The sequence below is a fragment of the Lithobates pipiens genome, unplaced genomic scaffold (genome assembly GCF_037356315.1).
Source record: "Lithobates pipiens isolate NorthernLeopardFrog02 unplaced genomic scaffold, aLitPip1_a1.2 Scaffold_13, whole genome shotgun sequence".
NCBI classification, from domain to species: domain Eukaryota; kingdom Metazoa; phylum Chordata; class Amphibia; order Anura; family Ranidae; genus Lithobates; species Lithobates pipiens.
In genome coordinates this window covers 198,639,582-198,664,679 of record NW_027507718.1, presented here as the reverse complement: position 1 = coordinate 198,664,679, position 25,098 = coordinate 198,639,582, and the positions used below count along the sequence as shown (strand labels likewise).

The 25,098-nt window shown below is 43.4% G+C and overlaps 1 protein-coding gene across 2 annotated transcripts in view; it reads right to left on the bottom strand.

Annotated features, from left to right (window-relative positions):
* Positions 1-777: 777 nt before the first annotated feature.
* Positions 778-25,098, bottom strand: part of LOC143974570 (protein regulator of cytokinesis 1-like) — a 70,818-nt gene continuing 46,497 nt past the window's right edge. Inside the window, exons 13-14 of one of the 2 annotated variants that reach the window (XM_077476104.1) lie at positions 14,918-15,022; positions 778-2,734 (exon numbers count right to left, since the gene is read on the bottom strand). In XM_077476104.1, coding sequence (XP_077332230.1) covers positions 2,666-2,734; positions 14,918-15,022 — 174 coding nt within the window. In that variant the 3' untranslated portion in view covers positions 778-2,665. The remainder of the gene's footprint in view (positions 2,735-14,917; positions 15,023-25,098) is intronic. The other variant, XM_077476105.1, reaches the window with a different exon arrangement.

Here is a 25,098-nt window from a genome sequence, read left to right as displayed (position 1 = left end):
CTAATCACTACCTATGCAGCAGTCCAAGGATTTAAAAGCCCCCATCTTCCCAGATTTTCCTTAGGGCTTCCGGGACAGATGAGAGCTATTCAGATTGTGCCAGCACATGCCCAATTGGTATCACTGAGCCATCATGGAGGCCATAAAAGGAAAGACTGAAAAAGAGCAGGGCTTTCAAATCCCTGGGCCACTGTACCCCCTAGTCTTCACCTCAGTGCAGTGGCAGCAAAATGAAATCTTGCTCGATAATGCCATAGTCTCTCCAATAACTCAGACTGACCGTACGGTCCATTTCAGTGCTTGGTGCAAAAATGCATTGAGTTTCAGAGCTCTGCACCCTGCTGTAGCTCTGCAGAATCAACAGGCACACAACAGGTGGCAAACCCAACCCAGGACATGGTGGACCACATGCAGCCTACATGTTGGGCAACAGGATGAGAATGTCTGCTGTATTATCCACTTACATACAGGAGCACAAAGAACATGTAAGGGAAGTGTAGACCAGGGTCTTATGCTGAAATCTTGGCTACAAACACATGCAAAGCACAGCTGTGTATATTAGTTTGGAAAGGCCTCATATCTGGCTCCACCAGACTTCTCCAACCTACCAGTCCATAGCAGGATGGAAAGGCTGGTTACTCAAGTTTTAGGGCATAAAGTCTCAGACAAATGTAAAAATAAAGGGCATGCTGAAGAAAAGTAGTGGGTGGGGAATATAAAAAGTTTTCTGAAAACTGGAGTTCAAAACGTATGGAAAAAAAATGACTGACCAGAAAATATGAACAAATATACACTTTAATTAAACTACAGACAGAAAATCGATAAAATATTCTAAGAGAAAGATTTAAAACACACAAAACACTCAGCTCTGGACAAACAATTACTTGTAGAAAGATATGTACACATTTGCATTAAACAGACTTTGAAAAACCTTTATGTACAAAATACATTTAGATATGGCTTTCAATTTCAGTACTGTTCTACAGAGCAGTGGCTGACAAACACATGCAATTTCAGTTTTAGGTCTTAGATTGCACACATAAATGGATAAAAGACTGAGAACACACTGTAGCCCTGGTAAGAGATGCTTTACAGCAATACCATTCTTGGCAAAACCCCAATTTCATGCTTCCTAAACTTAGGACACATGTACAGTAAGAAGAATTCAAGCTCAGGTAAATCCAAAAGGCTATATATACTGCTCAGAAACCACTTTGATCACAGAAGCATAAATCAGAACTATAAAAATACCATTTAAAATGCCAATACAGAAGGTACAGTACTTAATGCTCAATGGGCAGTGTTCCATAAAGTGATCGACACTAATAAGCTCCTAAGAATTTACCACTGTGGCAATATTTAACAGAACTTGGAAAATACATATCTTTGAGGTCTTCAAACTTCACTTTCGAGATATCAATTCACTGTTTTTAACGATTTTAAAACCTGAATTTACAGCTTTCAAGATTCTATTACACTCACTTACTGGATTCACAAGCCTGGATTCACAAGCCTGGTCCCACCCTATTCCTGTCTTTCATGCCTTACTGCTGGTCAGTAAGGCTGACTAACATAACAGGCCACTAGTGAGGCTTAGAATAAATGGGAAAAAGCAGGACAGTCCCTGCAAATTTATTTCAAAGCACCCAGGTGCCTAAAGTACGAATAATACTGAGGTACCTAATTCTGTTCTTACAGCACTTGATAAGACATATTAAGTCGTTGTAAATGCTGACCTCTCAAAACAGGCCAAGATCACCAACAGCATTGTTATTTAGTTTACAATGTTAAAAAACATGAAAAATCTGTAAATAAATCGTTTTTAAAACATTTATGTGGTTGCATGACCACAAATCCTCTGTGGATAGGACATGCTGTGGAGGTGTGGGTGTGAAATTCAGGTGCTCTAAAGTTACAGTTGGACGTGAACTACTGCCCCCTGGAACTACAGTTCTCTTGCCAACCAGCGTAAATTCTAACGTGCTATTTGAGTAGACATTTCAAGGTCTTTTCCAAATACAGAATATTACTGCTCTAATCAGGGGATAAACAAAATGATAAATAAGGCTCTTTGGCAAGTTTGACTACACACGCACACAATATAAAAAAAAAAAAAAAAATAATAATAATAATAATAATATGGAGCTTCATAAGAAAAAGCGATGCCATTCATTTATAAAAATGCAATGATGGAATAACTTGGGTAACATTTGTTTTTCTCTTTATTTCATATACACTAAATACTGCCCATTTCATATAGTACGGTATTAATAGTAGTTGCATCTTTGCATAAACACAGCTTATATGTACACAAAAAAGTCAATTCAGTAAGGCCATACTAAAAGGAAAGCAAGTTAAAAAGATCATATATACAATATTGACTGGCTACAAAATATTGACCTTTGTACAAAAAATGTTTCCACGGAAAGTTAGTTCAGATGTCTTCTTGAGAGGACAAAAAAAACAAAAAACAAAAAAAAAAAAAACACAACCATTTTATGGAGGACAATTAGCAAAACCTAGGCTTGTATCTCCATATATAGGTTTTGCAAATTCACAAAATGGTTGTGTAAACCGAGAAGTCCATCTTAATAAAATAATGCCTACATTAAAGGCTATAATTTATTGAGTGCACGGAAAACCTTCCTGTAGCAATATAAAAAAATTACAAGTTCTCATTTACTGTGGAATTAAAGATGGCATCCTTACTGAAAGACTTCTTAGAGATTTCTTCCTATTCAAAGAAAAAAGAAATAGTTAAAATATGCACTAGACTAAATAGAAACAGGAATATATCAAGCGCCTACCTAATTTCAACATCACAATAACCACAAACAAGGCGTGTCTATAATATTTTAAAAAGGAACTTAATTGCATCTGAGCACCAACCGAAAAAGCCATTTCATAAAATTTTTAATATTCAAAGCAAACTCCCTCATCAATCCAAGTCTCCATGCTTTTTTTTTGTTGAGAAATTACTTTTGAAAAATACCCCATCCAGCATTCCTTGCTGTGACCATCCTGAGTAAGGGAGAATGATTTATGTAGCATTTACTTCCTGAAATCCATTTGACCTTGGCTCAGGCATGAACACATGCTTAGGGAGAAAAATAAAAAATGTCCATGTAGGACTCGTGGGGTGCCTAGGCCAAGTAAATATATTCTACCTTCCCATATATTTATCAAGGTTATCAGTTAAAAATAGTTAAGTAGACGTTCCGCAAAAAAAGTCCCTAATCCAGTTACTATATTGCTGCACAATTCCCATCAATTAAAAAAAAAAAAAAAAAAAAAATTATATATTATATATATATATATATGCTGTGAAAATTAAAGATTAATTCCTCAATCGTTAATTTTTTTTGATCGATCAAAATTCTTTTGACCGGTACTCACCTCTCCGCCAACTTACTGGGTCTTCAGGGAATTCCGCCGGAGATCCAGTGACGTTACCGGACTCCTCCCCCTTCCCCAAGTGCATCCGCCTGCTAACGAAGGGAAGGGAGGCAGAGTAGTGTGACATTGAAGTTTCTGATTGAACGCAACTTGTACGGGGGAGGAGCTACGCATGATGCCACCCGCTGCTGCCCTACGGAACTAACATGATTGTCGGCTTTACATGCTGTGTTTTTATCATCTTCATGTGAGTAGTTTGTGTTTGAACACAAAAATGAAATCTTATACTTAAGCTGTGAGCACTTAGATCTTTTCTTTCTACCCACGACCTGAGATTGTGAGAGAAGTTTATGGTCCGTGTTAACCCTTTTGATAACCGCATGCATCACCACCTGTTTGCACAGGGGTCTATGCCATAAGGTGAGAGTGATTAGTTAGACCGGAGATGGAGGGATTGTCACGCTGTGGGGAAAAAAAAAAAAAATAAAAAAAAAAATAAATTACTTACGTCAGTGCTACAGTTTGAATTTAAAGTTGTGTGAACTGTGAAGTTAAGTCATGGATTGTGGAAACTAACTAGTGTCAGGTGATTGTATATAGTGTGTACCACATTTACCACTGACTTATGCAGAGTTGCAATGCAAGGAGATCAGCTAAAAGTAGTTGGATCTGTATGTGCGTTATAATTAATCGAAATTAGTCGATATAAAAAATTAGGGCTGTTACTGATTAAAAATGTTGTGTTCAATCGATTTTTATATATATATATATATAATTTTTTAGTCCTGCCAGTAAAATCTGTTTCCTGGGAGTACAGGAAACAGGGTTTTTGTTTTTTAAATGATGATGCCTGGGTTATATGTAGCTATGCTCTGCTGGTCCCTACTGAAGCAACCAAATTTTGATCCATGTTTGGCACTTAACAGTGTAGAATGTGCTTTAACAGAAAAGAGGAACCCCATTTTAAAATGACTAACTTAAGCCCTTTGTGCTGATTTTCCGGTTTAGTTTTAGCACTTCTTCTGTTTTAACAATAACTTCTCTGATCCTCCTAGTAATGGTGGTGTTAGAGGCAGGGAAACCGTGGAGGAACCCCCAGAAAACAGAGAATTCATCATACTAAATGTTGCAGTAAATGAGGGAAAATTCCCACTGCGTGCACCAAGTCAAGACAGTGAAGAGGAGCTTACTTAGGATGCTTTGGGGCAGGACAAATGAGGGAAGGACAATATCCTTGAATCCAAAAGGCTCCCTTCCCTGAGGACCATGACTTCAACAGCTATGCTGTTAATTGCAGCAACCAAAAAGCAGGATGGAACACGGGTCCTGGGAGGGGAGGTATGGACAATGCGAAAGAGACCACAAAGCTTCTGCTCAAAGCTTAAGTATATTGGAACACCTCCGACAATTTATAGCAACAAGATCACCAGGCTTTCTTGACCCTGCCAGAAAGACCCAAATAAGCTTGAACTGATATCTTGGTGTCATTACTGTGTCCTGTGAGGGCCCGAGAGTCCCTTGACCTGGTGACAAACCTGTCCAGTCAGTTGCAGAATCTGGACACCTGGAGGCCCACACCTGATGTCCCATTTATGGCAAACAGCTTGAAAAGGCCCATTGTCATCCCCTAATGGGTTTACTTCCTCTTTGTTTCCCTGCAAAGGCAAAGTATAATGGGCTACTATGCATCGCATTGTATCCCATTATGTGTCACTTACCTGACACAGGAGCCAGCGAAGTCCCAGATTTCCTCGCCGGCTGGATCTGCCATCTTCCTTCCAGGGTCAAGGACTCCAGCTCTGCGACTGGCCGGAGTCTCGTGATGTCACTCGCGCGGGAGCCGCCAGTCACAGCACGTAGTTTAATAAAAACAGCACGCCGTGTTCCTTCTAAAGTGCGCATGCGCCAAGTACATCGGCGCAAGTGCAGAAGGAATCCTTGTACGGGGAATTGTAAATATCTCCTAAACTGTGTAGGTTTAGGAGATAATTACAGCACCTACATGCAAGCCTTACTCTAGGCTTACCTGTAGGTGAAAGTGTATTGTAAGGGTTTACCAACCACTTTAAAAAGTGTGATCAAAAAGGCGGTTCAGATTGCACATTTAGAAACTTGACGTGCAATTTTAGTGTCCAAAATGAAAATGGGCAGACAGGCAGGATTTTACTTTTTTTTTTTAAAGATATGTTTATTAAGAGTTTTACAAAAACAGACAATATTAGTTCACAATCAGACTGCACCTCCTAAGTCACATAAGGAATGTACTTACAGAAGAGAAACTAGTATCCTGGGCCCAAGGACACTAAAGTAAGAAGGCCTAGACACCCATCTAGGGCTGAAACTACTAAATCGATTAATAGACAGATAATCGATTATGAAAATAGTTGTTAAATATTTTCATAATCAATTAATTGGCCAGATGATTAGTTGGCCTGCACACAGAATGCATTATTTGTTTACATATCAGGAAATACAGTGCAGCACACATACAGCCCTGTAAACAGTCCATACATGTCAGCAAGTGCCTGAGAACTTGAATGTGTGAGGAGAAATTCCTCATGGGACATGTAGACCTGGGCAGGAAGCGAGTGGTTCCAAAGGCAGATTTTTTTTTTTTTAACCTTGCTGTAGGGGCACTCTATATTATACTTTGCAGCTTGCTATTGGGGCACTCTAAAGCAGGAGGAGCCAGAAGTGTCGGTGGGGAACCCTGCAACTGGAGAACCAGGGCAGCTCTATGCAAAACCATTACACAGAGCAAGTATGCATGACATGTTTGGGGGGGGGGGGAAGTATTGTGCATTACATTTAAAGTCTCAGCTTTTAGGGCCGGTTCACACAGCGATGCGCGGCGAGGCGTCTCCGACTTGCCTCGCCGCGACCTGCACGGACCTCAGCGGCGACTTGCAGAGGACTTCTGCATAGAAGTCAATGCAAGTCGCCCCAAAGTAGTACAGGAACCTTTTTTCTGAGTCGGAGCGACTCGAGTCGCTCCTCTCAGAACGGTTCCATAGCACTGAATGGGGGCGACTTGCGGGAGCGAGGCGAGGCGAGCCGTGTCGCCTCGCGTCGCAGTGTGAACCGGCCCTTAGTACTACTTTAAAATATAAAAAGATTTAAACCTCCCCTCGCCCTTTCATATAGCTTCATGGCTGACTCCTAGTTAAAATGCCCATATAGCCTACATGTGTAATAAAACAAAAATAAATAATAAAAAACAAAAACAAACGATATTATATATACACACACACACATTCACACATTACAAGCAATATATATTCTTACTTTCACTGTTTCACAGTAGAAATGAAACCCCTTATAGTAGCAATTATCTGCTCTTTTTTTATACTATAAAGGGCCCATTTTAGTTTAACCCCATTACGACAGGTAATACAGAAAAAAAAATAAAAATAAAAATAAAAGCATGCTGCTGCTACTAAACTTCTTAAGCCTAGGTCACACCTATGGTTTTTTTTTGGTGCTTTTTGCAGAAACGCACTACGGTTTATTTAACATGGTTTCCTATGAGAGGCATTCACAACTATGCTTTTTTTCAGCCGCTGCGTATTTGGAAAAGGTCAAGGATTTTTTCAACACAAAAATGGTGCTTTTTGTTCAAAAGACTTCAATGGAGAAGCTGCAGAAAAGCATGTAGTGCATTTTTGCTGCAATTTGCACTTTTTAATCTGCCCAACAAATTGGACAAAAAAAAAAAAAAAAAGCATAATGGAAAATGCAAATCGCTGCAAAAATGCTAAAACGCACAGCAAAAAGCACTGCAGAAATGAATCAAAAGCAGACTGCTGAGGTGTGAACCAAACCTTATGCTGGCCATACAGATTTTGATAAGACTATTCATACATTCTTTCATTCATGGAATGCACAAAGATTTTTCTCCTGTCCCCCCATTGACAACGTCAGGTATGACGAAACGCGTCTGGGAGGGCACGCAGTGACGCCACCACGCTGTTCGAGAGGAGGACGGGCTCTTGTTTTACCGGCCGGTTTTTTTACTGTTTATACAAAGCTGTATTTTACTCATCCACATGTAAGTGTGCTACCTTTTTCTTTAATAAATTGTTCAAACGATATCATGCCATGTTAGCCCTTTTCTTTTTCGGGAATTACTGAGCTCTACGAAGCATATTAATACCTGGAGGGCATTATTGGGAGATGGAGATTTGACTCACCAAAAAGGAGGATATCTTTTGATGGGACTCATCGATTATACACACATGCCCAAATTGCTTATTCTCTGGTAAGCACATTCATTGTAAGGTGACGGGCACTTTTTTGAGCTTTTGGATCGTTTCTAATCACCGCGGTGTCACAAACGCTTATTTGGATCCACATAGGAACTTCTTTTGAATGGACTTTTATTTATGTTTTTTACTTTACACATTGCTGTGTTCTTTATGCACTTAAGCTGTTTTTCCATTGTCATTATTTAAGGTTAATTCCTATTTATTTTGCTATTACTTTTTGACATTCTTTATTGTAGGGTTGGCGCAGTTTTTTGTTTCTGTATTTTTCTCTTTGTACATTTGCTGAATGAATGTTTGAAAATTTCACTTGCTTTTAATTGTAATTTCTGAACGAAAACCACATACACTGTCAGAAAATTGCTTTCACCAAGTTTTCTTTTCTGCTCCTTTGATTTTTCCAGTCACGGTCATTGAAAAGGAATGTCGATTTAACCCCACTAAACGAGTAGAAAATTTTCTTTAAATTAAGATTTTATATATTACAGTTCTGTCTGAAAATCCACAATAGTATATACAGTATATCTGTTCTGTCTGTTATTCTCAGAGTGGATTCAAGATTTCGCTCTCAATGCATATAGCTGGTTATTTATATTTACCACTGCATATAGATATATAAAAAAAAAAAAATGCAATTAATTTATTAAAGCTTTACATATTAATTATATTATACACCACACTTTTTAAGGCTTACCTGTAGGTCAGAGAAATATCTCCTAAACCTAAACGGTTTAGGAGATATTTGCCCGAAGACCGGCACCGCTGTCTACCGCGCATGCGCCGTAGACAGCGGCGCGCAGGCGCACTGAGCGCGGCATTTCCAACAATGGAGCTGCTGCGCGTGTCGGCTCCCGTGCGCATGCGCGGGAGTGACGTCATCGCGGCTCCACCGAATGACAGCGGCGGAGCTGCGAGACCACACCGAAAAGATGGATGCGCCGGACTACAGGGGACAGCGGTGACATCGCTGGCTCCTGTGTCCATTATGCTTTGCCTTTGCAGGGAATGAAAGAGGAAGTAAACCCATCAGGGTTTACTTCCTCTTTAAAGGGTCGAGAAGTCCCTTTCCAGCTCAGGAGAATTTTTTTTTTTTTTTGCGAAAAAGTACAGTATGCTACAGTATTTAATACGCGTAGAAACGGCCAATACACTCTAGATTGTAAGCTCTAACGAGCAGGGCCCTCTGATCCCTCCTGTATTGATTTGTATTCTAAGTGTACTGTCTGCCCTCATGTTGTAAAGCGTTGTGCAAACTGTTGCCGCTATATAAATCCTGTTTAATAATAATAATAATAATACTACACCAAAAGTACCCAATAAAATAGTTTTTAGGATGTAAAATGTTAGGTATCCATAGGAGAGTGGATAAAAAATAAAAATAAATCAACTTCTGACCAGAATGAGAAAACAATTGGGAAGGACCAAAAGCAAACGCATGAAATCAGCTGTATTCCATCAACCTCTAAAGCATTCAGGGGTAGTGCGTAATCCCCTGCTACACATTCTAGAAGGGGTAAAGTGACTCTGATTAAACATTTTTATTTGTATGTTCTATCCCTAGAAGCTATAAACTGAACTTTTATAAGTATCTGTGAATCCAGTCCAGTCCACATCAGTGAGCTGTCGGACCAACGGGCCTGTGCATCCACAAATCTAATCCTAGATTTGTGCACCTACAAATCTAGGATCCATCAACCGTTCCGCCCTAGATCTAATGGAAAGAGACTGGACTTAGACCAGTTGATTTGAAAGCCTGCCAAAATCCTCCATCGCTTGTAGCAGGGAACACAATGATGTAGAGGGGTCAGCTAAATATATGAGGGTATCATTGGCATATAATGAGATTCACTCCTCTATAGTGCCAATAGTAAGGCCCTGAATGGATGAAGAAGAGCGTCTGCTGATAGCTAAGGGTTCAATAGCCAATGCAAAGAGGAGCAGAGATAGAGAGCCCCGTCGTGTTCCTCTAAAAATGGAGAATGTTGGAGAGACAGCATTAACTCGAACCCTAGCTACCGGCTCAGTGTGCCATTCTACACCATCAAATGCCTCTACAAGTGTCTAGTGACACAATGACATGGGTAGAGGCGTGGCCATAAGGATAATGTTGATTTTGGAAGAGCCTATGTATGTTCATTCTTGTGGAGCGGCCAGGAATGAAACCCCTCTGGTCGTTCTGCACCAAAGAAGGAACTATTTTAATTTAGACGATTAGCTATTACCTTCACCAGTATTTTTGTATCCACATTAATGAAATAAACCTGTAAGAGTCACAATCCAGAAGGTCCTTGTGTGGCTTAAAGGAAAACAAAGCCTCCCACATGGAGGGAAGGAAGGTTGCAAGCGTCCAAGGGCATGGTCAAGGTACGCAAAAGACAGAGGCGCAACAGATGTTTGAATTTATTATACCAGTGGGGTATCCATCAGGTCCCAGAATCTTATGCAATGGCATTTGTGTAAATAGCTAGTTCTATTTCCTCCTTGGTAAGAGGTTCATCCAGCGCATCACTAAGTTTAAGTTAAAGTTAGTGTGGGGAGAGAGATATCCACTAAGTAATGAGACAATAGGGAATCATCACGTTGTACAATTAAAAGAATATAACTGAGTGTAGAAGGACATGAAAGCATCCGGGATCTCATGGAGGGCATCAGCAATAGTATCTGGACATGTACGAATATGGGGAATGGTCCACAGGCATAAAGTAGTCCAAGTGCCCCACCTTGTTGCCATGTTCAAACATTTTTTGGGAAGCATACAACATATTTTTCTGTGTGAGGTCTAACAGGCAAAGGTCATAATTTCTATGGGAATGCAGCCAGATTGAACAGGGCTCAAGTCCTGTGGGAACGGAGTTCCTGTACTTTTTCCACAACAGGAACTCCGTTCCCATTAGCAGCCGCATCCTGCATATGCCTGAGTAACTGGTTGCTAGGCTGAGCAGCGCTACAGAGAGAGAGCAGCCTGCCACAGACACCACACCAGACAGAGCCACACTTACTGCTGGTAAGGATCCAGCCTGTGCCAGACAGTCCCGGGGCCACCTCCAACTACTCTTGCAGCCGCTATAGCACATTGCCAGCAGTGCAGCCCAACTCTGAGCTGCCAGACTTCTCCAGTTCAACTTCTCCTCTCCTGAGCCAAGTCTCCGAGTTATCCCGCCCACGAGGTCCGCCGTGAGTTTGCCGCCCGTCATTGACAAACATCCAGATTAGTGTGTTACACACACTTTGTTAGTTACAGTGAGCATGCTCCCCCTGCGTTCTGCTGCTGTGTCCCCACTCCCCCCTCCATTCTGCTGCGGTCCCCCTCCGTTCTTGTGGTGATTATTCTGTTTGACAAGTTAACTTATTTTGTTTTTGTAAACTGCCACTTTACAATAAATGTTGCACTGTATTTTCTATGAAATATATATATGCATATGAGCGTATCTTTTTTTTTGGTGGGGGAGTGGATCTTGGGTGGGAGTTTCCACACTTTTTTCCCCAGGACTTGACCCCTGAGATGGAATGAATTATATACATCTCATAAGAGTACACCCCTCAAATTGTTATTCTATCTTTTCATGTGACATCACTGAGGAAACTTTGCGACAATGCAAAGTAGTGAGTGTACAGCTTGCATAAGAGTGTAAATTTACTGTCCCTTCAAAATAACTCACATAGCCATTAATGTCTAACTGGCAACAAAAGGGAGTACACCCGAGTGAAAATGTCCAAATTGGGCCCAATTAGCCATTCTCCCTCCCCAGTGTCATGTGACTCATTCGTGTTACAAGGTCTCGGGTGTGAATGGGGAGGAGGTGTATTAAATTTGGTGTTATCACTCACTCTACCTCATACTGGTCACTGGAAGTTTAACATGGCACCTCACGGCTAAGCTAAAATTGTTGCTCTACATAATGATGGCCTAGGCTATAAGAAGTTTGCCAAGACCCTGAAACTGAGCTGCAGCACTGTGGCCAAGACCATACAACGGTTTAACAGGACAGGTTCCACTCAGAACAGGCCTCACCATGGTCAACCAAAGAAGTTGAGTGCATCATCTGCTCGGTGTCAGATGACGCACAAGAAAGCCGGCAGTTTGCTAAAGACAAGCAGACTAAGGACATGGATTACTGGAACTATGTCCTGTGTCTGATGAGACAGATAAACTTATTTGGTTCAGATGGTGTCAAGAATGAGGAGTACAAAGACAAGTGTGTCTTGCCTACAGTCAAGCATGGTGGTGGGAGTGTCATGGTCTGAGGCTGCACGAGTTCATTGAGGGAACCATGAATGCCAACATGTACTGTGACATTCTAAAGCAGAACCCCTCCCTCCGTAGACTGGGCCGCAGGGCAGTGTTCCAACATAAATTTAAAAGTTGCGATGCGCTAATTTCAAACCATAAAGTAATCGTAGTAAACCACAAATATACAGTTAAAAATACAAAGTGCAACTGTGCATAAATTAATCAAATAATGCTTCTGTGCATGCATAAAAGTGATAGCTAGTGCCTAAACTGTAGAGTGACTATCTGTGCAAATAAACGCAAATTTGTCATAAAGACCAAAATACATACATATATATAGTGTATGAACTTTTTTGCAAAATATATATAATAAAGCAAAGACAAGTTAGGAGTGTACGTTTAAGTGATAACTGGTGTAAGGACCATAAAGTGGCTAAATGTGCAAAAAACGCAAATTTACGCAAATTTATCATAAAAAAACATATAAAGAGTGGATATTACTTATAAAAACATATAAAGAGTGGATATTACTTAAAATGAAAAATACAGGTATCAAACAAATATAAACTGTTTAGTACAAGTGACCAGCGTGATTGGAGATAAAAATGTCCCATACACAGGCAGATCATGCAATTCGGTAAATGCACTAAGTGAGATGTGCAACGTGCTGGGCAATCAATCCATCCGTGATGATCCGTGCAATAAAGTGCAAATAATATGCAATTACCTCACTGCTGTGAGTAAACAGCAATATAAATGATGATCACCAGGATGATTGCTGGAAACGGCAGAGTGACACAATCTTTTGGGAGACTTCTCTAACTTCCTCGTAAATGGCAAGTAAACTCAAAGGAATAGATTAAAGGAGACCGCCATAGTGTAGTATTTCAAACATCTAAGTTTTATTAAACAAGTTTAAAAACTACTCACAAACGATGCTGGTTTAAGCACATCAGACAAACAGCATTAGAGCAAAACCGGATATGGACGTCACTTCCGGGTTCCAAGTGTTCCAACATAACAACCCCATAAATACCTCCAAGATGACCGCTGTCTTGCTAAAGAAGCTGAGGGTAAAGATGATTGACTGGCCAAGCCTAAACCCTATTGAGCATCTGTGGGGCATCCTCAAAAATGGAAGGTGGAGGAGTGCAAGGACTCCAACATCCACCAGCTCCGTGATGTTGTCATGGAGGAGGAGTGAAAGAGGACTCCACTGGCAACCTGTAAAGCTCTGATGAACTCCATGCTCAAGAGGGTTAAGGCAGTGCTGGAAAATAATGGTGGCCACACAAAATATTGAAACTTTGAACATTTTCACTTAGGGGTGTACTCACTTTTGTTACCAGCAGTTTAGACATAATGACTGTGTTGAGTTATTTTGAGGGGACAGCAAACTTACCCTGTTATACAAGCTGTACACTCACTACTTTACATTGCAGCAAAATGCTGTGTCTTCAGTGTTGTCACAGGAAAAGATTTAAATAAAATATTTCCAAAAATGTGAGGGGCGTACTCACTTGTGAGATACTGTGTGTAAATGAGCGAAATTTGAATACATACATACACACAATATATATATATATATATATATATATATATATACACACACACACACACACACACACACACACATATATATATACATATACACACACACATACACAATATGGTGCAGTCATTTAAAGCAGGGTAGCAACTGGAGTTCTAGTGTGCTGTAGCAGAGCAATATGCTCCAGATTGGTCAGCGGGAGGTTCAAAGGGCGCAATTTTACACACAGAATGAACCACTATGTGCCAATAGTGTAACGCGCTGTGCCAAAATCTCCTTAGACTGGGGAAAAAGGTGCAGTCTAGGTTTCTAGCCACAATATAAAAGCAGTGCATACTGGGCCACAGCTGTGACAGAAAGTGTTGCAGCCTCCCCTTTTTGGCTTAAGCTATGGCTGTAACCAACCTAAGGCGGGGGCCTAGGTTCCAGGGACTATTACCCACAAATGGCCACAGCCCCACCGATAGGCCCTGACTTCTGTCACAAGGCTAGTGGTTTCTTCCAAGGGAGAGCCTGCAAGATGGAGAGCCTGCAAGATGGGGACTCTCCACTCACTTTAAGAGGGCATAGCCTTTCCTCTGTGGAGAGAGTCTACAGGGATGGGAACTACTGAGATTTAGATCACAACTGCCCTGGACCTGTAGAGCACCTTGCAGTTACCTGCACCACTGCTGTGTGGGGGTAAGCAACCCAGCCTCATGTCTTCTATTTTCCAAACAAATTAAAAATTTCAAGCCAGAACCAACGAGCAACCATACATCACCACACTAGCAAAAAAAAAAAAAAAACGAGGATTGCTGAAAGTGGGAGGGGTTAAATGGGCTGCCCTAACAACCTTTGTTTACCAGTGTCCTTACCTGTAGGTGGAAGAGCATAAACCATGGTCAAGACTTAAAGGAGTGTGTCCTGTACAATTGTGAAAAGGCATTTAAAAAAGGTAAGTGGCAAATGTTTGGCTATGTGAATAGGAACATGTAACAACAAAAAGTGGGAAATAATGTAACATGGCACCAGCCGACACTGATTTTAGTGCTGGCTGCAACTGACAGACCACTGGTGAAATAGTTTTCTCCACCATTATAATAAGAATATGTATATGAAATGCTCACTTTTTATTCCTATACAATTAAAGCTATTGCTTTTTAAAAACACACATTTCTGCAGCTTTCATGTTAAAATGGAAATGTTGTCCAGGTTTCATTTTTAAGGGTTAAAAAACTATTTCTAAAAGATTTAAGTGGGAAAGCGAGACATTATTTTGGATGACCTGTATTCTAAACACTCCATGCAATGACTGACTTCCAATCAGAGACAGCAGTAAAAAACTTGAAACTCTTGCACAGGTGTACTACTGCATAGCAGAACATTAATTTTAATGCACAATGAAACTGCCCCCTTGTGGCTGCTTTTCTTACTGTCAGCTGAACCAAAGCATATTACCAAAGTGCATATGCATAGAGATAAGCATGCAGTTACCTTAAATTCTGAATAGGTGCCAGGCTGGCTGGATAGTAGATTTGTTTGCTTGTTACTGTCATGCAAAGGAGTTCTTACAGGTGTGTCTTTAGCTTTCACCGGTGTCTGCAAAGTAAACTACATCATTACAGTTGGCCCTTTAACAAAATAACATAATGCAGGGCTAGACAAATCCCAGGCCCCAGGTCGCCATAGTGACTAGAAATTGCATCCTGGCACCTGGGTTTTTGTCAGCCCATTCGATGTTGGCACCAGGAAGTTACTGCATTTATGGGTAGAGGGCACATGCCCACCTGGCTTCAGTTTCACTGGTTTTCTTACATGCCGATCACGGGGTACTAGCCAATTATTCATAGCTAGGACTTGCAGATCTTCGGAGCGAGTGACAGGAGAGATCTGTGTTGTAAACACAGAATTCTCTGCTGACAGCAGGGATGTGCACCCCAACATCCCTTAGTAAAACAGTACACAGTGCAGTTACATTACACTCCCTAGGCAGTGTTAACCCTGTTGATTGCCCCAGATGTTAACCCCTTCCTACCAAGTGTCATTAGTACAGTGACAGTGCATTTTATTAGCACTGATCACTGTATTAGTGACACTGGTCATGTCAGTGAGCCAGTGCCAGAATGCCTGCCAGACTAGCACAGTCCTGCTATAAGTCGCTGATCACTGTCATTACTAGTATATTAAAAAGTATACAATTTTCACACAAACCCACAAATTAATATACACTTAGATATATTGTTTACCAAAGACATGTAGTAGAATACATTTTTGCCTAAATTTCTGAAGATATTTTATTTTTTGGGGGGATAGTTTATATAGGTTTTACATTATATATATTTTTACAGCGCAAAAAATGAAAAACCCAGTGGTAATCTTTTACCACCAAAGGAAAGCTATGTGTGTGTGAAAAACAGGATATACAATTCATTTGTGTACAATGTTGCTTAACTGCATTATTGTCTGTTAAAGTAGTGCAGTATAGCAAAAAAGCTTTGCTAGTTTAAAAAAAAAAAAAAAAAAAAAAACGGACTCCTAACTTTTTTAGCTGGCTCCTAGATTTAAAGCAAATTTGTCTTCCCCCCCCCCCCCCCCCCCCCCCCTCCATTATCAGGCCAGAACCAATTAAAATCACTCACTGCATAAACGTGCTCAAGGAACCTCTACAGAGTCAACTGCCTAAATCAAGATTTAGCCTCACCCAATCTTGGCGCAAAGCACCATACCGATCAGTCAACTGTGGGACACCAGAACTTAATCGAGCGGCAATGCCATTTGGCTTAATTTCAGGAAGGAAATGGTTTCAATCTTGGCTTAGGCAGACATCTAACCGAATATACAGCATCAGCCTCGCGCTTCAAAATTGCGCCCGCTTGTGGAATAGCAACAAACCTTTACCCTTAAAAATCTCCACGACTAGCTAGCTGCCGCCATAACAATACACCAAACATCAAACAGCTGACGTATAATGATGGTGGGGGGGTCCGAAAGCGGTTAAGCTTTGAGAAGCTTTGTAAAAACCATTAAAGCACTGAGTTTCAATTTTGGGTGGTGCGGGTTAACAGTTATCCTAATGGGAGAACTATTGCTTTAAAGAAAATCACCACTTTTGTTGAGGGGAAAAACAAAAACAAAAAAAAACACAAAAAACAAAAGAACATTCCCCTCATCCATGTACATTGCAACGATTATAACAACCTTTGTTGCAGATTCCTACCTTTTGTTATTCTGAAGAAATCCATGTATGCTTGTCTCTGCCTCTAATGAGTAGGTCTAATGGGAGTGGTTTCATAATTGTCAGGTGTGGAGCTAAGGGGCACTAATGAGGAAATCTGCTGGGCATGCATCCCTTTTCACGGATTCCTATTGAAAGTATCTCTCAAAAAAAAAAAAAACTGGAGTTAGTACTTACCGGTAACTCCTTTTCCGGTGGTCTTCCAGGACAGCCCTTGAGAGATGGAGCTCCTCCCATCGACACAGGAAACACATTGCCACAGTTCAAAAGGCGGTCCCTCAGGTCCCTGGTCAGTCATTCACCAAGAACCGAAGGATGGAACTGAAAAACATATAAACCATAACAGGTAATAACATTAGTACATCACTATAATCAAATAAAGGGTGGGATCGTGCTGTCCTGGAAGACCACCGGAAAAGGAGTTACCGGTAAGTACTAACTCCAGTTTTCCCAAGTGTTCTTCCAGGACAGCCCTTGAGAGGATCCCCAAGTACTTACCAGATTAGGGGGGGGGACCACGGCCTGGAGGACTTTCCTCCCAAAGGCCTGATCCTGACTAGACATTAAGTCCAGTCGGTAATGCCTTGTAAAGGTGGAAAAGCTTGACCATGTGGCTGCTTTACATACCTGCTCCGGGGTGGCACCAGCTCTTTCTGCCCAGGATGCAGACAACGCTCTTGTGGAGTGAGCTTTAACACCCTCAGGAGGATCTCTATTCAAGGCCTTATACCCCTCTGCTATAGCTAGCCTAATCCATCTAGCTATGGTTACTTTTGAAGCTTTCTGTCCCCTACGCTGTCCGGAAAAAAGGACAAAAAGGGAGTCTGAGATTCTGAATGGATTTGTTATTTTAAGATATTCTAGAATACACCTCCTCACATCCAATAAATGAAAACGTTCCTCTTTCTCATTTGCTGCATTTTGACAAAATGAAGGGAGGACAATATCTTGGGACCTATGGAAGCTAGATGCTACCTTTGGTAAGAACCCAGGGTCTGTCTTTAGAATGACTCTGTCTTCTAGGATCTGTAGGAATGGTTCCCTGATGGAAAGTGCTTGGATTTCACTGACCCTACGGGCTGAAGTGATTGCCACCAGGAGAACTGTCTTAAAGGTAATAAGCCTTAGGGAGGCCTCTGAGATAGGCTCAAAGGGTGACCCCAAGAAAGCCTTTAGCACAACTGCTAAATCCCAGGATGGGACTTTTGTGATTCTGACTGGCTTGCGTCTAGCGACTGCCTTACAGAATCTAGCGACAAAAGGATTTTCCTGTAAGCGTTCATCTAGGTATACACTTAAGGCAGCTATCTGTACTTTAATAGTACTTAGGGTTAAAGCCTTGTTTACACCTTCCTGTAAAAACTGTAGAATATTAGCCGTATTTATGTCCCGGCTATTCAGCCAGCTATTGAATTTTTTCCAGACTTTTTTGTAAATAGCTCTCGTGACTGGTTTGCGACTCTGTAGTAAGGTCGCAATTACCTCGTAGTAAGGTCGCAATTACCTCGTCTGACAGGCCCTTACTCCTTAAGATTTCCTCCTCAGTAACCACGCTGACAGCTTCAGTGTGGCGACCTGCGGATGGTAAAGAGGTCCCTGCGACAGGAGGTCCTGTCTGTAGGGAAGTCTTAGAGGCGGACAGTCTGTCAATTGTAGCAACGTTGTGAACCACGGTCTCCTGGGCCAAAAAGGTGCTACTAGAATCAAACAGGTTTTCTCCTTGAGGAATCTTGCTAGGACCCTCGGAATGAGATGAAGAGGGGGAAATGCATACGCCAGACTGAAAGTCCATGGAGTTTGCAAGGCATCTACCGCCAGGGGTTGATCTCCTGGGTTTAGCGAGAAAAAATTGGGAACCTTTGCATTTTTCTTGCTCGCAAAAAGGTCTACCTCTGGTTCTCCCCAGTGAGCTGTTATGAGATTGAATGCCTCTGGGTGTAAGGACCATTCTTGGTTCGAAATCTTTTGTCGACTCAAGAAGTCCGCCTTGTTGTTCAGCTCCCCTTTCAGGTGAACTGCAGAAATGGATTCCAGATTGGCTTCTGCCCACTGGAGAATGCGTCTGGCTACCACCATCAAACGAGGACTTCTGGTTCCTCCTTGTTTGTTTATGTATGCTACAGCCGTCGTATTGTCTGAACGGACTTGTAGATGGTGACCCTGTATTGCGGGGTGGAAAGCTAGAACAGCTCTCAGGATTGCTGTTAGTTCTTTCCAATTGGAAGAGAAACATTTCTCCTCCGGGGTCCACTTGTCCTGGACCCAGCTTGAGCCTAGGTGGGCTCCCCAGCCCCAACTGCTCGCATCCGTTGTTAGTGTTGAAGTGATAGGAAGGACCCAATGAACCCCTTTGTTTAGGTTCTCCCTGTCCTTCCACCACCAGAGGGAGCGTTTTACCCTTGAGGGGATCGATACCTCCTCCTCCAGATCTCTGCCTTTTAATTGTTCTAACAGAAAACCCTGAAGTTCTCTTTGATGGAACCTGGCCCATTGTACGGCTGGAATGGCTGCCGTCATAAGACCTAAGACCGACATTACTTCCCTCACCGTACACTTGGGGCTGCATTGAAGAAAAGATATTCTCTGCCACAGATTCAAAATCTTTTCTTCCGGCAGTATAATTTTCTGATCTACAGACTTGATCCAGTACCCCAGATACAGGATCTCCTGTGTTGGGGTTGTCTTGGATTTCTCCTGACTGACAATCCACCCTAATCGACTCAGACTGAGTTGAGTCAATTCTAGGTCCTGAGAAAGACGACTCTCTGAGTGGGCTGTTAGGAGCAGATCGTCTAGGTAGGGGATAATTGAGACTGATTGAAGCCTCAGAGGAACTAAAGCCTCTCCGAGAACCTTGGTAAAGATTCTCGGAGAGGATGATAGACCGAAGGGAAGTGCTCTGCACTGAAAGTGGTAAACCTTTGTGTCTATCTGCACTGCCATTCGAAGAAATTTCTGGCATTCCTCCCTTATTGGAATGTGCAGATAAGCATCCCTTAGGTCCAGGGTTGCCATAAATGTCTTTCTGCAGGAGATTCTTTATGGAATAAATGGACTCCATCCGAAATCTCTTGTAACGGATGGAGCGATTCAGTGGACGGAGGTTCATAATTAGTCTGAATCTCCCTGACGGCTTTCTTACCACAAAGATGTGCGAGTAAAAACCGTCCCCTTGTTCCTGAATAGGGACTGGTGTCAATACTTCTTGATCTACCATTTCCCCTATTAGTAAAGGTAAGGCCCTGGCCTTTTCTGAGTGACTTGGAAGCTTTGTCACCAGAAACTTGGAAGGAGGGTTGCTGTGAAATTCCAGCGCATGACCCCTTTTTATTATATTTAAGACAAACTCGTTCGAGGTTGTCTCTTCCCATTGAGGAAGAAATTTGCTTAATCTTCCTCCCACAGGAACCCTGACGTCACTGGGGTTTGGGATCCTGATTGGGGCGGCTAAACAGTATGCCCCCTTTTCCTTTCCCTTTATGTCCCGACCAATGCTTTTTGGGGGTTGAACTCTTCTCTGATTTAGAGGGTTCCTTAAAGGGACGAAAAATTTTTCTTTGAAAATTTTTCTTTTTTGCGGGAAAGGTTTTCTTTTTGTCCGCCGTCCTTTCTAAGGCGGAGTCTAATTCAGGCCCGAAGACTAAGTCTCCTGTAAAAGGGACGCTGCACAGGCGGGTTTTAGACGCCGTGTCTCCCCCCCAGGTTTTCATCCATACTGACCTCCTTGCTGCCACTGAAAGTGCTGCAGATTTAGCCGTAAATTTAACGGAGTCCGTGGAGGCGTCAGAGATGAAACTGGTGGCCTTAAAAAGCATAGGGAAGGATTTCAAAAGCTCCCCCCTAGGAGTGCCTGCCTTTAAGTGTTCTTGTAGTTGCGATAACCAGAACTCCAGGTTTCTAGCTACACAGGAAGTGGCTAGAGCTGGTTTTAAGCCTGCCATAGAGGCATCCCAGGCCCTCTTTAAGACAATGTCTGTTCTCCTGTCCATGGGATCTTTCAGGTGGCCCATATCCTCAAAGGCCAGATCAGCCTGCTTTGAGATTTTGGACAGAGGGGCGTCTAGTTTTGGATTTTTATTCCAGACCGCCTCTGGGCTCTCATTAAAAGGGAACCTTCTCTTAAGGGATTTAGGAAAGAAAACCTTCTTGTCTGGTTCAGACCACTCCTTAAGGACAAGGTCAGAAAGCACCTTATGTATAGGGAAAACCCTTGCTTTCTTTTTCCCCAGAGCCTCATACATTTGATCATGTCTGGATAACTGAGTTTCTTCCTCCTCAATTTCCAGCGTATCATAGATAGCCCCCATTAGCTCATCTACTTCCTCGAGAGATAATCTATATTTTGAGGCTTTAGATGCTGCTTGATCCTCTTCCTGACCCGAGTCAGTGTCAGAGGATTCGGGACTAATCAACGTGGGGCTAGGCTCCCTGACCATACGGGGCTCCCCTGAGCTGGGTGTTGTAAGGCATGGTGAGGATGAGATTATAGTTGTTTTACTCGTGGAGGCAGCTGCAGCTGATCCCACGTCAGTGATTAACTCCCGGAGGGACTTAAAGGTCGACGCCATTTCCTCTTTAAAGGAGCCCAAAAACTTTGCTAAAGGGGAATCTGCCTCAGATTTAAGCAAGCTTGCAATGCATTGCTTGCATAGGGCTTTGTTAGAGCCCGAGGGCAACCTATTCCCACAATTAGGGCACTTTTTGCGGCCTGTCTTGTCTTCCCTTGGCATCTCTTTAGCCTGAAAATAAGAAGACAAAAGGATTTCTTAGCGTCAGCACCATGTCCCTCTTAGAATCACCACTAACAAACAACCTCACTGTGAGTAAACCGCCACCGTGGGGTACTACAGGGCCCAGCCTACAAACACCACCACTCCACCAGAGTAATAGCATGCCCAGCAGCCTACCTGGGTTTGGCTGGTGCCTGTCTCCGCCGGAGTATCCTGGGGAATAGCCTCCATGGTCCCCCTCTGACGCTCCGAATCCCGCCGCTAATCCGGTATAGCTGGACGCTGGTCGGGCTTCACAGGCACAGCGCTGGCTCTCCCTCTCCTCCTTGTACCCTTAGAGACCCGGAACCGGAAGTCTCGGCACGCAGTGATGACGCGGTTCCGCCGGAAGTGAACGCTCGGCGTCTCCGACCCCCTGCAACGAGGAGGGAAGATGGAAGGTTCCACTCACCACTCCTGGGGGAAACCGGCGTCATTCTGCCCCTGGCCACCTCGGCACTGGAAGGAGGAGGGTAACGGGTCTGCTCCGGTTCAGCTGGACGGTACCCGAGCCAAAGAAAAAAGGTATGGACCCAAACTGCAGCCATAAACCAGGACCCGGTCCCTTAGGCTTGCAGATTCTCAGGCAGCCCCTGAGAGGGGCCTCCAGGTTCCTGGCAACATGTTCCTCCGACGGAGGAAACACAAATGACTGACCAGGGACCTGAGGGACCGCCTTTTGAACTGTGGCAATGTGTTTCCTGTGTCGATGGGAGGAGCTCCATCTCTCAAGGGCTGTCCTGGAAGAACACTTGGGAAAATTTGTTTTTTTTTTTACTCACCGTAAAATCCTTTTCTCTGTAGTTCACCGACTGACACAGGTCCTCTTAGACCATCAGGTTGTTACACCACCTTCAGGAGAGGACTAGGCAGAACATGTTAACATGTTATTATAAAAAAACACAGAACTTTCTAGTTCCGCCCAATGGGCGGTCCCCTGGGTAACAACCCCCCAGCCTGCTTCCTGCAGCCTCAGTACGTCAACAAGCAGTATAACGTAGAAAAAAAAAAATAGGAGGGGAGGGTGCTGTGTCAGTCGGTGAATTACAGAGAAAAGGATATTGCGGCCAGTACAAAAAATCCTATTTTCTTACGTGCACCGACTGACAGCTCCTTTCTTAGACCATCGGGACATCCCCAAGCAGTGCCAAAACGGAGGGGTGGGAAACAGCAGAAAAACTTCACCCACAATGGCATGTATGAAACCGTGTAAAACTTCACCCACAAAACAGTGTGGGAACAGCACCCACACACACAAAAAAAAAAAAAAAAAAAAAAAACACACACAACAACAGTGCTCCTCAAACTGGGAGTACAAACCACCTCAAAAACTTGCAGTAACAAATGCACCAGTGCATTTTACTTAAAAAGGTAACTTTTTTTTTTGTAAAAAATAGGAAAAATGTAAGCACAAATTACATGACCACCTGCAAAACTGTGCGGACAAAACAGGCATCAGCCGATGCACTGACATCTACCTTGTAGAATTTTGTAAAGGTGTGAACAGACGACCAAGTTGCCGCTTTACACACTTGAGCGACAGATGCTTGATGTCGGAAGGCCCAAGAAGTACCAATCGCCCTGGGGGAGTGGGCCGTGACCAGAAAGGGGGGGCACCCTTCAAGGCGTAGGCCTGTACTACAATCTGTCTGAACCACCTGGAAATGGTGGCCGACGAGACCGCCATGGCTTTTTTCTGACCAGCCACCGAAACAAACAAGGAGTCTGACTTCTGAAAGGGAGCCGTAACCAACAAATACCCCCTCAGAGCCCAGACCATGTCCAGAGAATGGAGGGCCACCTCTTTAGGAGGTGTCGGTTTAGGACACAGAGATGGTAACACAATGTCTTTGTTGATGTGGAACGCCAAAACCACCTTCGGCAGAAAAGGTTGCGGACGCAACACCACCTTATCCTTATGGATAACCAGATAGGGAGACTTGCAAGATAAGGCCGCCAGTTCCAAACCCCTCCTGGCCGATGTAATAGCCACTAGAAAGACCCCTTTCTGGGAAAGGGTCAACAGAGGAATCTCTCTGATATTTTCAAATGGCGGTTTCTGAAGCACCGATAACACCAGATTCAGATCCCACAGGGGTAATGGTGGATGCACCGCAGAAACTACATTTTGGACCCCTTGAACAAAAAGACACTAGAGAGTGAGATGCCAGGTGTCTGGGAAAAAAAAAAAAAAGACAGCCAAAGCTGATATTTGTCCTTTAATGGTGCTTAAAGCCAATTTCTGGTCTACTCCTTGCTGCAAAAAACAGCAGGATCCTGGATATAGAATAGGAGCGCGGACGCCATCCTTTCTCCTCACATATGGAGATGTAGGCCTTCCAGGTACGATGATATATCTTCGAGAAGAGGATTCCGAGCTCTCAACATAGTTGGAATCACAGAGTCTGAAAGGCCCCGGTTCCTCAACCCCTGACTCTCAATGGCCATGTCGTTAAAACCAGCAACGGTAAAGCAGATGGAGAATCGGACCTTGAGACAGCAGCCCCTCTCGTAATGGCAGTCGCCAGGGGGGCGTCCACCACCAGGCGCACTAGGTCTGTGTACCAGGGACGCTGGGGCCAATCTGGGGCAATTACTGGAATCCCTTCAGCCTCCACTCTGCAGAGCAGACGTGGTAACAGTTTTAGCGGAGGAAAGGCATAGATCAGCTGGTACTGACCCCACGGAGCCACCAGCGCATCTGTCCAAGGATCTCTTGTCCTGGACACGAATCTCAGCACCTTCCGATTGAGACGGGAGGCCAGAAGATCCATGTCTGGAGTGCCCCATCGCAGGTACAGTAGCCTGAACACCTCCGGATGCAACGCCATTCTCCTGGGTCCAGCATCTGGCTACTTAGGTAGTCCGCCTGCCAGTTCTTCACTCTTGGGATGTAAATGACCAATAAGGCCAGTACATGTCTCTCTGCCCACTGAAGGATGTGAGCGAGCTCCCGTGCAGCGGCTGAGCTTCTTGTTCCTCCTTGATGATTGACATATGCCACTGCCGTGGTGTTGTCTGACTGGATCCTGATAGGATGCTCTCAAAATCTTATCGACCATATGGAGAGACATAGCCTGATCGCTCGTAACTCGAGCACATTGATCGGTAACTTGGATCTCTCTTCCGACCAGAGGCCCTGGACCGACTGAACTCCCATCACTCCACCCCAGTCGGTTTGGCTGGCGTCCATTGTGATCACTGTCCATTTCAGAGGTAGGAACGACTTCCCGGACCGAAGTGCCGGGGGGACCTCAGCCACCAGAGCAGCGAGTCCTGACTAACTGGCTCACCTGAATCTCCCGGTCCAGGGGATAACGGAGATTTGTCCCATTTTTTCAGGATCTCCTTCTGCAAGACTCTGGACTTGCATGCAGAAGCGTAGCAATGACCACCTGCGGTTCATCAACAGTTTTACCGCGGCTCAGAGTCTGCAGCTTGTCTGAAGGGAGAAACACTCTCGCTTCCATGGAGTCCAGCAGTAAGCCTAGGTACTCCAAATGCTGAGTCGGTACGATGACCGACTTTAGGTTCAACAGCCACCCAAATTCCTGTAGGGTCTGCATTGTGATCGCCACATCCTCCACTAATTCTGAGGCGGAAGATGCTCTCAAGAGGCGATAGTTTAGGTAACCTACGATCGCGATCCCGCGCTGTCGCAGCAACGCCAA